The sequence below is a fragment of the Heptranchias perlo genome, chromosome 5, assembly GCF_035084215.1.
Source record: "Heptranchias perlo isolate sHepPer1 chromosome 5, sHepPer1.hap1, whole genome shotgun sequence".
Classification (NCBI taxonomy): Eukaryota; Metazoa; Chordata; class Chondrichthyes; order Hexanchiformes; family Hexanchidae; genus Heptranchias; species Heptranchias perlo.
In genome coordinates this window covers 127,610,655-127,625,643 of record NC_090329.1, presented here as the reverse complement: position 1 = coordinate 127,625,643, position 14,989 = coordinate 127,610,655, and the positions used below count along the sequence as shown (strand labels likewise).

Here is a 14,989-nt window from a genome sequence, read left to right as displayed (position 1 = left end):
ACAGGCTCCCTTGATGGGTCAGTTGTGACGCTGAGGCAAACAGACTCTCTGGTCGGTAATGAGTCAGGTGGTCTTCGGTGTAGTGATTGTGTTCCTGCATTAGCAAGGGAAAGTGTCAACTGTTCCTATCTATCCTGTCCCGTTGTTTCGCAATTTTAAACACTTCTATCATATCACCCAGTAATCTGCGTTGCTCTGGTGGGAAAAGAAGGCCCAATTTTTCAAGCCTTTCTTCATATCTGTATTTCCTCATACCAGGGCAGCATTCTCGTGAATCTACGTTATATCCTCTCCAAAGCCTTCCTTATAGTTTGGAGTCCAATATTGCACACAGAAGTCTAACTGAAGTCTCATTAAGGCTTTAAGTAGGCTCATCATTACTTCTTTTATATTCGTGTGATAAAACCTAGAACTCCAGTAGGAACATAGGGACGGGAGTCGGCCATTCAGCCCCTCGAGCATGTTCCGCCATTCAAATAGATCATGGCTGATCTGTATCTTAACTCCACCTACCCACCTTGGTTCCGTAACCTTTAATACCCTTGCCTAACAAAAAATCCACCAATCTCAGTATTGAAATTTTCAATTGACCCCCAGCCTCAGTCATTAGCTTTTTAATGACCATATCATGTTGCCTGTAATATCCTGTGAAACTGTGCTCCCAAATCCCTCTGCTTTTCCGCAGAACTGAGCCTGCTTCCATTCAGAGTATAATCACTGCTGTTATTTTTTTAATGTGCATCAGTCGGCAGACTGACTTCCCTGAAAGGTTGTGGGATTCTTCGGAAAAAGAGGGGTTTGCCGATAATACCGCGCTACGGAACCATTCACTGGGGTACTTGGGATGGCCAGCCCTCCCCTGACTATACTTCATATTTTGATATCATCTGCAAATTTTAGCACCACTCTCCTCCAGGTCAATATCCAAATCATTGATATACACGGTATAACCCTCCACCAGTACCATTCAGTCGGGACTGAGGGAGGTGGGTGACAGTGTCCTGGGGTGGCTCTCTCTTTATCCCCTCCCTGGGATGAGGTCATTGGTTTCTGTCTAGTTTCTCCCCACGAGCACCTGGTTGGGTTCAGGAAGTTGCCTTAATGTTCCCACGTGCTCACTCTATGAGACAGCATGATTGAGGTCCGCCAAACTATCCACTGTGCTTCAGCCCCTCCCTGGGCGAAGAAAGAGGAAAGAAATGTAGCGACACAACTCCATATGGTCCTGTGCTATCGAGTGGGAGTGCACGGGGTTGTGTTGGAGTTTGTAGCCAGAACTAGGCTTCCTCTCTACAGGGAGAGAGCATGTGAGATGACTGAAGCACTTTCTGAGACTGCAGAATGGCAGAGGACTGTGATTAGGTTACATGTGTGTGTTTTTGTGATTCATTTCCTTTTCTGAAGATGTTATCTCTTCCTGGGCCACATCCCTCCTGTACCTCGCTTGAGTGATCCTTCTTTATATGTAAATCTAGACAGTGAGTGTTGGCAGATTATTCAGCTGTAGAGGGCATCACAGGATCTTGTCTACCGCTCCACAAAGCAGCGTTGCAATATAAATCAGGCAGCCTCTGGTGATTCCAGCTATTGTCAGGCATAAGCAGGATGGTCGTACAGTGCAGTTTTTGTTTTGAACTGGTCTTCATCTAGCAATATAAACAAGCGGTCAGAGTCCTATGCCTTGGGTTGGAATATAACAGCAACAATATAAGCACTGCAGACGTGCTGGGAGGCATAGAATCATAGAATCATAGAAGTTACAACATCTTGGGGCCTTTCACAGTTGGCAGGACAAGAAAGAGTGGGGAGATTGGTGGGGGGACCAAAGGGGAAGAAACATACATAGAAACATAGAAAATAGGAGTAAGAGTAGGCCATTCGGCCCTTTGGGCCTGCTCCGCCATTCAAAATGATCATTTTTTTTTATTCGTTCGCGGGATGTGGGCGTCGCTGGCGAGGCCAGAATTTATTGCCCATCCCTAATTGCCCTCGAGAAGGTGGTGGTGAGCCGCCTTCTTGAACTGCTGCAGTCCGTGTGATGACGGTTCTCCCACAGTGCTGTTAGGAAGGGAGTTCCAGGATTTTGACCCAGCGACAATGAAGGAACGGCGATATATTTCCAAGTCGGGATGGTGTGTGACTTGGAGGGGAACGTGCAGGTGGTGTTGTTCCCATGTGCCTGCTGCTCTTGTCCTTCTAGGTGGTAGAGGTCGCGGGTTTGGGAGGTGCTGTCGAAGAAGCCTTGGCGAGTTGCTGCAGTGCATCCTGTGGATGGTACACACTGCAGCCACAGTGCGCCGGTGGTGAAGGGAGTGAATGTTTAGGGTGGTGGATGGGGTGCCAATCAAGCAGGCTGCTTTATCTTGGATGGTGTCGCGCTTCTTGAGTGTTGTTGGAGCTGCACTCATCCAGGCAAGTGGAGAGTATTCCATCACACTCCTGGCTTGTGCCTTGTAGATGGTGGAAAGGCTTTGGGGAGTCAGGAGGTGAGTCACTCGCCGCAGAATACCCAGCCTCTGACCTGCTCTCGTAGCCACAGTATTTATATGGCTGGTCCAGTTAAGTTTCTGGTCAATGGTGACCCCCAGGATGTTGATGGTGGGGGATTCGGCGATGGTAATGCCGTTGAATGTCAGGGGGAGGTGGTTAGACCATCTCTTGTTGGAGATGGTCATTGCCTGGCACTTATCTGGCGCGAATGTTACTTGCCACTTATCAGCCCAATCCTGGATGTTGTCCAGGTCGTGCTGCATGCGGGCTCAGACTGCTTCATTATTTGAGGGGTTGCGAATGGAACTGAACACTGTGCAATCATCAGCGAACATCCCCTTTTCTGACCTTATGATGGAGGGAAGGTCATTGATGAAGCAGCTGAAGATGGTTGGGCCTAGGACACTGCCCTGAGGAACTCCTGCAGCAATGTCCTGGGGCTGAGATGATTGGCCTCCAACAACCACTACCATCTTCCTTTGTGCTAGGTATGACTCCAGCCACAGATCATGGCTGATCGTCTAACTCAGTACCCTGTTCCTGCTTTTTCCTCATATCCCTTGATCCCTTTAGCATTAAGAAATATATCTATCTCCTTCTTGAATACATCTAATGACTTGGCCTCCACTGCCTTCTGTGGTAGAGAATTCCACAGGTTCACCACCCTCCGAGTGAAGAAATTTCTCCTCATCTTGGTTCTAAATGGCATACCCCGTATCCTGAGACTGTGACCCCTGGTTATGGATTCCCCATCCATTGGGAACATCCTTCCTGCATCCAGTCTGTCTCGTCCTGTTAGAATTTTATGTTTCGATGAGATCACCTCTCATTCTTCTAAACTCGAGTGAATATAGGCCTAGTCGACCCAATCTCTCCTCATACGTCAGTTCTGCCATCCCAGGAATCAGTCTGGTAAACCTTTGTTGCATTCCCTCCACGGCAAGGACATCCTTCCTCAGATAAGGAGACCAAAACTGCACCAATACTCCAGATGTGGTCTCACCAAGGCTCTGTACGACTGCAGTATGACATCCCTGTTCCTGTACTCACATCCTCAGAAGTGAAGGGTGTGATGGGGATGTCACTAAATTAACATGGAGTGAGGCCAGGGAGAGATTTGAAAGCAAGGCTGAGAATTTGTACAGCAAAATTGTAAACTGTTCCCTCTCCTCGGGTACTGTCACCCTCTCTTTAAAAGCTGCCATCATCAACTTCCTTGCTCCGTCCTTGCAAACCGTCGTCCCATCTACAATCTCCCTTTGCTCTCCAAAGTCTTTGAACAAGTTGTCACCTCCCAAATCTGTGCCCATCTCTCCTGCAGCTCCATTTGAACCTCTCAAATCGGGACTGCTCTCCTCCCACAGCACCAAAATGACCCTAACCAAAGCCTCCTCAATCTCTCTGCAGCTTTGAGACAGTCGACCACACCATCCTTCTCCAATGCCTCTCCACCAGTGTCCAGCTCATATGGGACTGTCCTCACTTGGTTCCACTCTTATTTATCCGATTGTAGCCACAGCATCTCCAGAAATGGCTTCTCTTCCTGCCCCTGCACGTTTGCCTCCAAAGATTTATCCTCGCCTATTCCTCAGAAAACTTTCCGGGAAGATTGAGTAGGCTGGGGCGCTTTTCTGTAGAAAAGAAAAGGTTAAAAGGAGGTCTTTAATGAAGGGGTTCGATATGGTGGATGTGGAGAAACCGTTTCCCCTTGTGGGTGAGTCCAGAACAAGGGGACTTAATTATCAGGTAGTCATTAACAGATCAAGTAAAGAATTTCTTTGCACAGAGAGTGGTGAGAATGTGGAACTCGCATGGAGTGGTTGAAGCAGATAACATTGATGCATTTAAGGAGAGGCTTGATGCTTACATGAGGGAGAAAGGAATAAAGGGATATGGGTGCGTGGTAGGAAGAGGTAGTTAGAGTGGGAGAGGAGGTTTGTGTGGAATATAATAACACCGGTGTAGCCGAGCTGGGCCCGATGGGCTGTTTCTGTGTTACAGACTCTATGTATATGAAGGTGCGTGCTGCCTCTTGACATCATCGGCAGACATGGGCTCAGCTTCCACGTGTACGCTGATGACACCCAACTCTACCTCTCCGCCACCTCCCTCAACCCCTCCACTGCCCCTTTGCTCTCGGACTGAATGTCCAGCATCCAAGCTTGGATAAACCACACTTTCGTCCTGCTAAACACTGGGAAGAACCAAAAGAACTATCTGCAGCCCCCACTACAAACTCTGTTCCCTCGCCACCGATTCCATCCTCCTCCCCGGCCATGGTCTCAGGCTAAACCAGACTGTCCGCTACCTGGCATCCTATTTGACCACACATCCCCTCCATCACAGAGACCACCTATATCCACCTCCATAACACCGCCCACCTCTGCCCCTACCTCAGCTGGTGTGCTGCTGAAACCCTCATCCATGCCTTTGTCACCCCCAGACTTGACTATTCCAATGCTTTCCTAGCCGGCCTCCCATCTTCCACCCTCCGTAAACTTCAACTCAGTCAAAATTCTGCAACCTGTGTCCTACCCCGCATCAGGTCCCGCTTGCCCATCACCCCTGTCACCACTGACCTACGTCGGTTCCCCACTGGCTCAAATTTAAAATTCTTATCCTCGTATTTAAATCCCTTCATGGCCTCTCTCCTTTATCGCTGTAACCTCCTCTAGCCCGACCACCCCCACCCCAAACTCCCCGTTCCACTGACTCTGGCCTCGTGTGCATCATATCGCTTCCCCCCCACCCCACCTCCCGCCCTTTCCCACCCTTGATGGCCTGACCTTCAGCCACCAAAGCCCCTCCACTCTGGAGTTCCCTTCCTAAACATCTCCACCTCCCACTCCGCCGTAATACCCTCCATAAAACCCACCTCTTCGACCAGACTTTTGATCACCCCTCCTAATATCTCATTTGTTGGCTGGACGTCCATTTATCTGATTACGCCTCTGCGACGTACCTTGGGACGTATTTTCCTACGTTAAAGGTGTATGAATGCAAGTTGTTGAATTGTTGGTGGGATATGGGCAGGCGGTGGTGCTTGGAGAGTTTATTCTTGGATTATCCACTAGATGGAGCTCCTCGCTCCCAGGTTAGTGAAAGCTCCCGCCTGGTTTCTGGCGTGCGATCGAATTCAGCAGTAAAGTTTAGAAGCCCACAGAAACGGTGCTCCAAAGAGTAGCTGGAACAAAAATTTGCCCCTGTCGTGGAGTCTTGCCATTCGGGAGCTTACGGTCATACTTTTTTTTTTGCCCAATTTCTCCCCTTTGCGTCCTCTTCTGTTGACTCCTTTCTGGTAAATGGCTCCAAGAGCCTGAGGTGGCCCCACTCGAGTAGCAACTACTGACGTGTGTGAACCTTCACAATAACTGCAAGGACCACGAGATAATGATCGGGAGCTGTATCCCCGGCCGATTTTCCCCTCTCTGAACCCTGGGGCAAATTCTAGTTCTTGAACCCCCCCCCCCCCACCTTAACACTACCCTGGCTGAGGAGGGCTAACTCAGCACACAAGCTGAATTGCACCTGGGATCTTCCTGGCCACCTGGCTCACCTATTCCCTAAATAAATTCACTGAACCATCAGGGGAGCTGCTGTCTGGTATTCTGATATTCAGTGCAGATGAGTTACTGCTCTTTTCACATTTTTTTTTATTCGTTCATGGGATGTGGGCATCGCTGGCGAGGCCGGCATTTATTGCCCATCATTAATTGCCCTTGAGAAGGGAGTTCCAGGATTTTGACCCAGCGACGATGAAGGAACGGCGATATATTTCCAAGTTGGGATGGTGTGAGACTGGGAGGGGAACGTGCAGGTGGTGTTGTTCCCATGTGCCTGCTGCTCTTGTCCTTCTAGGTGGTAGAGGTCGCGGGTTTGGGAGGTGCTGTCGAAGAAGCCTTGGCGAGTTGCTGCAGTGCATCCTGTGGATGGTACTCACTGCAGCTACTGTCGGCCATGGCCCAGTGGGTAGCGCTCTCGCCCCTGAGTCAGAAAGTTGTGGGTTCAAGTCCCACTCCAGAGACTTGAGCACAAAATCCAGGCTGACACTCCAGTGCTGTACTGAGGGAATGCTGCACTGTTACAGGTGCCGTCTTTTGGATGAGACGTTAAACCGAGGCACCGTCTGCCCTCTCAGGTGCACGTAAAAGATCCCATGGCGCTATTTCGAAGAAGAGCAGGAGAATTCTCCCAATATTTATCCCTCAACCAACGTCACTAAAACAGATTATCTGGTCACTATCTTGCTGTTTGTGGGATCTTGCTGTGCACAAATTGGCTGCCTCATTTCCCTACATTGCAACCATGACTACACTTCAAAAGTATTTTAACTGGCTGTGAAGCACTTTGAGACATCCTGAGGTCGTGAAAAGTGTTATATAAATGCAAGTCTTTCTTTATAATACCGCCAGTACAAAATACGGAGTGCAGCCTGTTCTTTCCACTCCTGATAATATAGGCTCAGTTAATATATGGAGTTCTTTCAGGCATCACAAGTGATTTTATCTTCTCTCTTCTCTCGACCTGTAGGTTTTAGTGACTGACTGAATTGTGCTTTAATTTTTTCCACCTCCAGGAGCCTGCACTGAAGAACTGGACGGCGTTTAACTCGGTGGAGGAGCTTGAAAGTTTAGGACTGGACAGACTCAAAAGTGAACTGATGGCGTTGGGCTTAAAATGTGGGGGCACCTTACAGGAGCGCGCAGCGAGGCTTTTCTCCGTGAAGGGACTGTCCAAGGAACAAATTGACCCGGCGTTCTTTGCCAAACCAGCCAAAGGGAAGAAGAAATGAGAGAGAGCAACGAGACAAATCGATTTTTAAAGATTTTCTAATCTTCGTGTTGAGGTGCCATGAATAAATGACAATTAAAGGAAGAAGAATCAGATTTATTTTCACACCAAAATCCCTTTAGATAAGTAGATGTCCAGGCATTCAGAATCTACTGGACTTCTTAACTACTGTCAATGGTGAGAACTGGGATTTCATGGATTACCTTGTTGATAACTCCGTTTCACCAGCTCAGTGTGTTGGGCAGTCAACAGGTGGTTGTTCAAACTCCTCTTCAAAGCAACGCCCATGCCTTCGAGTAGATCCACACAAATTGTTAATCTCTCTGAATCCTGTATCTTGACATTGGCAGCCTGTTGACTGTGAGCACTGTTTTGAGCTGGAGTCAGGCGAATGCCGTGGACGAAGACTGTGTGGCTCGTCTTTTAATTTGTTTTATAAATACTGGAAAAGTAGAAGCAACTAAAGTTTATTTTTCATAATTTTTTTCCCTCCACATCTCAGGTGCTCCATTGGTTCCTTGACGGGGATAGGGTCCCATGGACGACAGCTGTTCTGTTGATTCTGTGATGAGGTATGGGCCCATGGGTGCCAGCCACCATTGATTCTGTGATGGGGTATGGGCCCATGGGTGCCAGCCACCATTGATTCTGTGATGGGGTACGGGCCCATGGGTGCCAGCCACCATTGATTCTGTGATGAGGTATGGGCCCATGGGTGCCAGCCACCATTGATTCTGTGATGAGGTATGGGCCCATGGGTGCCAGCCACCATTGATTCTGTGATGAGGTATGGGCCCATGGGTGCCAGCCACCATTGATTCCATGATGGGGTACGGGCCCATGGGTGCCAGCCACCATTGATTCTGTGATGGGGTACGGGCCCATGGGTGCCAGCCACCATTGATTCCATGATGGGGTATGGTCCAACCTGTGCCCTTGTTGGGGTCACTTCATTATCTCCATGGTGACGTATGGTCCCACGGCACCCGGTGATGTATGGTCCCACGGGACCCGGTGATGTATGGTCCCACGGCACCCGGTGATGTATGGTCCCACGGGACCCAGTGACTCTTCAGTGCACCTTACTTCCCCTGCCGTTTTCCACCCTCTTCCCCCGCCCCCCCTCCCCCCAAAACATGACCAGCCGGGTGCTCTGTACTCCAGGACTGGTTCATTGGTGGGTCCCCATAGGCAAAAAGTTTTGTACCTGGAGGGTGGGATTCATCCCATTCGGCCCCAGGTAGCCCTGCTAACTGGTAGGTTGGTCCTAGCTGGCCTGGCTCCAGGTAGCCCTGCTAACTGGTAGGTTGGTCCTAGCTGGCCTGGCTCCAGGTAGCCCTGCTAACTGGCCGGATGGTCCTAGCTGGCCTGGCTCCAGGTAGCCCTGCTAACTGGCCGGATGGTCCTAGCTGGCCCATCAGTGAGACGCTTCCTTGTGTCCTAAACTCCATTGGTGATAGGTGGGTTCTGGGTGGTGGGTGAGGGGAATGCCTGAACCTAGACCACCCTGTTTCAATCTCTTGAGTTTATCTAGGTGGGGAGTGTCTCTGTGGGAAGAGTGTGTCCACTTGTGTGAATCTCTCACTAGTTTGGTTTAAAGACCTGAGTGAGGTGATGGACCAGACAAACTGGCTGTACCTCCTGTTCCCCCCCCCTCCCACTAAAGAATAATGGATGTAAATGCTCATGTAACACGGGGAAGTATGTCATGTCTCCTTATGTACATTAAATGAGGTAGAATATGAACCTTTACAGCAGAGGGGAGGGGTCTAAAATAAAGGTACCCTTTGGAAAGTTAACCTCATTACAGTGTGATAATTGTGCTAAATGAATCATAGAATTACAAAGTTGGGTAATTCTCTGCACTTAAACTACTGCAGGGAGATCATATTAGAAACAGGGAAGGGAGAGATTGAGGGATGTTTGGGGGACTGTGTTACAGAGAGGCTCAAATGTGATTAAGGATAGTGTTGATTGGCACTTCTCACCTCCTTAGGAAGCACTTTGATCATAAAGCTATCGATGCTTCAGAGTCATGTCTCGCTACAGGTATTCACGGGCAGTGCCTCAGCAATCTGTCATGTGTTTACCACACCAACTGAGGCACTTTTACGCTGCTGTATCCATTGGGGTTCCAGGAGACGGAGGGAGTGCTTCCCCGGTGTTTAAGGTATGAAAGTGGGTTTTCTACTGGTTTCACAGGAGGTGCTCGTGCGACCAGTTTCTGAGACAAGGTAACCCCAAAGTTAACAGCACAGACATCGCCGAAGCAGCTTTTATCAGGAGTCCTTACCACAAAAAACTGTGTGGCAGTCTGCCGCTGGGGTAAGGGAGCTGGATTGATAGCCAATGAGTGACGAGAGCTAGCTCACCGGCACTAAACTCCTGGAAATAAAAATTCAAATAACACCCAATACTCAAGCCTCACTTAACTTGCACACTTGAGCCGCCTGTGTCTCGGAGGCTGCCAGTTCACTATAGAGTGAGCGGGGTCGTTTACACGCAACGGGGTCATGAATCAGAAGGTTGTGGGTTCAAGTCCCACCCCAGAAACTTGAGCACAAAATCTAGGCTGACATTCCCAGTGTAGTACTGAGGGAGTGCCGCACTGTTGGAGGTGCTGTCTTTTGGATGAGATGTTAAATGGTGGCCCTATCTGCCCCCTCAGGTGGATGTAAAAGATCCCCGGTACTATTTTGAAGAACAGGGGAGTTTGCCCCAGTGTCCCAGCCAATATTTATCCCTCAACTAACATCGCTAAAAGAGATTTTATGGACATTATCACACTGCAGTTTGTGGGACCTTGCTGTGTGCAAATTGGCTGCCGTGTTTCCCACATTACAACAGTGACTACACATCAAAAGTACTTCGTTGGTTATAAAGCGCTTTGAGACGTCCTGAGGTAGTGAAAGGCGCTGCAGAAATGCAAGTTCTTTTTACGGAGCGGGGTCATTAATACGGAGCACTTCTGCTGTCTGTTGTATGTAATGCTCGTTACCTTACCTCGTTTGCTGTTTGTCGGACTTCGCTGTCCGCAAATTGGCTGCTGCATTTCCCCACGTTTCAGCAGTGAGTACGCGTCGTTGAATGTGATTCGCTTCGAGACAGCCTGAGGATCTGAAATGAGCTAGATAAATGCTAGTTTGTACTAGAAACTAACACGTGCCACTAATTCAGTAGTGTGAAGGAAAGTTTCAGGATCCACACACCCATTTAATACATACAACAGCCCTGATAATCCAGTACCCGGTTCAGATTTTTTTAAAGCTTTATCCCTCTCTAATCCCGGACCCAGCTCCACACCGGAGCTATCTACTCTAATCCCAGACCCAGCTCCACACCGGAGCTATCTACTCTAATCCCAGACCCAGCTCCACACTGGAGCTATCTACTCTAATCCCAGACCCAGCTCCACACCGGAGCTATCTACTCTAATCCCAGACCCAGCTCCACACTGGAGCTATCTACTCTAATCCCAGACCCAGCTCCACACCGGAGCTATCTACTCTAATCCCAGACCCAGCTCCACACTGGAGCTATCTACTCTAATCCCAGTCCCAGCTCCACAACCAATGGATCAGATCAAAGCTCTGCAGTCCTGCCACATCCAGTCGTGAATGGTGGTGGACAATTAAACAACTAACGGGAGGAGGAGGCTCTGTGAACATCCCCATCCTCAATGATGGTGGAGTCTAGCACGTGAGTGAAAAAGACAAGGCTGAAGCGTTTGCAACCATCTTCAGCCAGAAGTGCCGAGTGGATGATCCATCTCGGCCTCCTCCCGATATCCCCACCATCACAGAAGCCAGTCTTCAGCCAATTCGATTCACTCCACGTGATATCAAGAAACGGCTGAGTGCACTGGATACAGCAAAGGCTATGGGCCCCAACAACATCCTGTCTGGAGTGCTGAAAACTTGTGCTCCAGAACTAGCTGCGCCTCTAGCCAAACTGTTCCAGTACAGCTATAACACTGGCATCTACCCAATAATGTGGAAAACTGCCCAGGTATGTCCTGTCCACAAAAAGCAGGACAAATCCAATCCGGCCAATTACCACCCCATCAGTCTACTCTCAATCATCAGCAAAGTGATGGAAGTGCTATCAAGCGGCACTTACTCACCAATAACCTGCTCACCGATGCTCAGTTTGGGCTCCGCCAGGACCACTCGGCTCCAGACCTCATTAGAGCCTTGGTCCAAACATGGATAAACGAGCTGAATTCCAGAGGTGGGGTGAGAGTAACTGCCCTTGACATCAAGGCAGCATTTGACCGAGTGTGGCACCAAGGAGCCCTAGTAAAATTGAAGTCAATGGGAATCAGGGGGAAAACTCTCCAGTGGCTGGAGTCAAACCAAGCACAAAGGAAGATGGTAGTGGTTGTTGGAGGCCAATCATCTCAGCCCCAGGACATTGCTGCAGGAGTTCCTCAGGGCAGTATCCTAGGCCCAACCATCTTCAGCTGCTTCATCAATGACCTTCCCTCCAACATAAGGTCAGAAATGGGGATGCTCGCTGATGATTGCACAGTGTTCGGTTCCATTCGCAACCCCTCAGATAATGAAGCAGTCTGAGCCCGCATGCAGCAAGACCTGGACAACATTCAGGCTTGGGCTGATAAGTGGCAAGTAACATTCGTGCCAGGCAATGACCATCTCCAACAAGAGTCTAACCACCTCCCCTTGATATTCAATGGCATTACCATTGCTGAATCCCCCACCACCAACATCTTAGGGGTCACCATTGACCAGAAACTTAACTGGACCAGCCACATCAATACTGTGGCTACAAGAGCAGGTCAGAAGCTGGGTATTCTGCGACGAGTGACTCACCTCCTGACTCCCCAAAGCCTTTCCACCATCTACAAGGCACAAGCCAGGAGTGTGATGGAATACTCTCCACTTGCCTGGATGAGTGCAGCTCCAACAACACTCCAGAAGCTCGACGCCATCGAGGACAAAGCAGCCCACTTGATTGGCACCCCATCCACCACCCTAAACATTCACTCCCTCCACTACCAGCGCACTGGCTGCAGTGTGTACTATCCACAGGATGCACTGCAGCAACTCACCAAGGCTTCTTTGACAGCACCTCCCAAACCCGCGACCTCTACCACCTCGAAGGACAAGAGCAGCAGGCACATGTGAACAACATCACCTGCACGTTCCCCTCCAAGTCACACACCATCCCGACTTGGAAATATATCGTCGTTCCTTCATCGTCGCTGGGTCAAAATCCTGGAACTCCCTAACAGCACTGTGGGAGAATCTTCACCACACGGACTGTAGCGGTTCAAGAAGGTGGCTCACCACTTCCTTCTCAAGGGCAATTAGGGATGGGCAATAAATGCCGGCCTCACCAGCGACGCCCACATCCCATGAACGAATAACAAAAAACTCCGGAGCTTTCTACTCTAATCCCAGACCCAGCTCCACACTGGAGCTATTTACTCTTAACCCAGAGCGAGCTCCACACTGGAGCTGTCTACTTCAATCCCAGAGTCAGCTCCACACTGGAGCTATCTACTCCAATCCCAGAATCAGCTCCACACTGGAGCTATCTACTCCAATCCCAGAGTCAGCTCCTCACTGGAGCTATCTACTCCAATCCCAGAATCAGCTCCACACTGGAGCTATCTACTCCAACCCCAGAGTCAGCTCCACACTGGAGCTATCTACTCCAACCCCAGAGTCAGCTCCACACTGGAGCTATCTACTCCAATCCCAGAATCAGCTCCACACTGGAGCTATCTACTCCAACCCCAGAGTCAGCTCCACACTGGAGCTATCTAGTCATCCTATTTCCCTGTCCCCTTTGATATGTATTCTGCTGAATGGAAGATTAAACTGCTACGACAATAGAGTCACTTGCCTTCAACAGCCCCTTGCAGTAATCCATTCTGTATTCTAATAACCATTTATGTAAATACATTTCTTTTTAACATGCTACTTTATGCTTCTAGGTGTCAATAGAATCATAGAAAATTTAAGGCACAGAAGGAGGCCATTCGGCCCATCGTGTCCGTGCCGGCCGAAAATGAGCCATTCAGCCTAATCCTACTTTCCAGCACTTGATCCGTAGCCTTGTAGGTCGCGGCACTTCAGGTGCACATCCAGGTACTTTTTAAATGAGTTGAGGGTTTCTGCCTCTACCACCCTTTCAGGCAGTGAGTTCCAGATCCCCACCACCCTCTGGGTGAAAAAAAATTTCCTCAGCTCCCCTCCTAACCTTTCTACCTTGTCGAGTGTCGACCTGGGTTCAGTGACCGCGCTTTCGCCTCTGAGTCTGAAAGTCATGGGTTCAAGACTTGAGTACATATGCTAGGCTAACACTTGGGTGCAGTACTGAGGGAGTGCTGCACTGTCGAAGGTGCCGTCTTTCGGATGAGATGTTAAACCGAGGCCCGCCCCATCGGCTCCCTCAGGTGAAAGTAATAGATCGTGTGGCACTATTGAAAGAACAGCAGGGGAGTTCTTCCCAGTGTCCTGGTAAACATTTATTGCTCAATCAACATCACTAAAACAATAATCTGGTCATTTACCTCATTGCTGTGGGAGCTTGCTGTGCGCAAATTGGCTGCCACGTTTCCTACATTACAACAATGACCTCACTTTAGAAGTACTTCAATTGGGTGTGAAGCGCTTTGGGACGTCCTGAGGTCATGAAAGATGTTATATATATGCCAGTTCTTCTGGTACTAATCCTAAATGTTTACCCCCCTTACCGATTCATTGACCAGTGGAAATAATCTTTCACTGTTTACTCTCAAACCCTTTCAGAATTTTGAACACTTTGTTTTCAGAGCCCCATTGAGTTTCTCTGCTCCAGTGCACACTGCATTACTGTATCCTCTTCCCCCCCCCGCCACCCGCGATATTATCCTAGGGAATCTACGTTGAACCATTCCCCTAGCTCGATGTCTTTTCTATCAATGGGGTGTTCCCTCCTTGTTTGTTCCTGGTGAGGAAAAGAATGTCATTTGTTCATGTTCATATTGTTTTTTTTTAAGTATTATTTGCTGGTTCAGTTAATTGGCAAAGGCCACCATTCAGTGTGATATTGAACGACGGAGATCTGGAAAATCCCAGGCTGAGTTTCCCCACCCTAGCCCAGGAGCGCTGAGGCAACTGTAGACTTTCTATCACTACTCGGGCTAACACAGTGTAGACCAGCAATCAGACTCGATGGCTTGGCTACTGACTGGAAACATAAGAACAGGAGTAGGCCCTTCAGCCCCTCGAGCCTGTTCCTCCATTCTAATTGATCACGGCTGATCTGTATCTTAACTCCATCTGCCTGCCTTTGTTCCGTAACCCTTAATACCCTTGCCTAACAAAAATCTATCAGTCTTGGTTTTGGAATTTTCAATGGACCCCCAGCCTCAACAGATTTTTGGGGGAGAGAGTTTCAGATTTCCACTACCCTTTGTGTGAAGAAGTGCTTCCTGACATCACCCCTGAACGGCCTAGCTCTCATTTTAAGATGATGCCCCCTTGTTCTGGATTCTCCCACCAGAGGAAATAATTTCTCTCTATCTACCCTATCAACTCCTTTAATCACCTTTTAAAATTCTCAACCTTGTTTTCCAGTACCTCCATGACCTCGCCCCTCCCTCTCTCTGTAACCTCCTCCAGCCCTACAACCCTCCAAGATCTCTGCGCTTCTCCAATTCTGGCCTCTTGCGCATCCCCGATTTTAATTGCTCCGC

At 49.1% G+C, this 14,989-nt stretch overlaps 1 protein-coding gene across 3 annotated transcripts in view; it reads left to right on the top strand.

Annotated features, from left to right (window-relative positions):
* The window catches only part of sde2 (SDE2 telomere maintenance homolog (S. pombe)), a 56,845-nt gene extending 47,765 nt beyond the window's left edge, over nucleotides 1-9,080 (top strand). For 2 of the 3 annotated variants that reach the window (XM_067985183.1, XM_067985184.1), the window contains one exon: nucleotides 7,067-9,080. In XM_067985183.1, coding sequence (XP_067841284.1) covers nucleotides 7,067-7,282 — 216 coding nt within the window. In that variant the 3' untranslated portion in view covers nucleotides 7,283-9,080. The remainder of the gene's footprint in view (nucleotides 1-7,066) is intronic. The other variant, XR_010962959.1, reaches the window with a different exon arrangement.
* The last annotated feature ends 5,909 nt before the right edge of the window (nucleotides 9,081-14,989 follow it).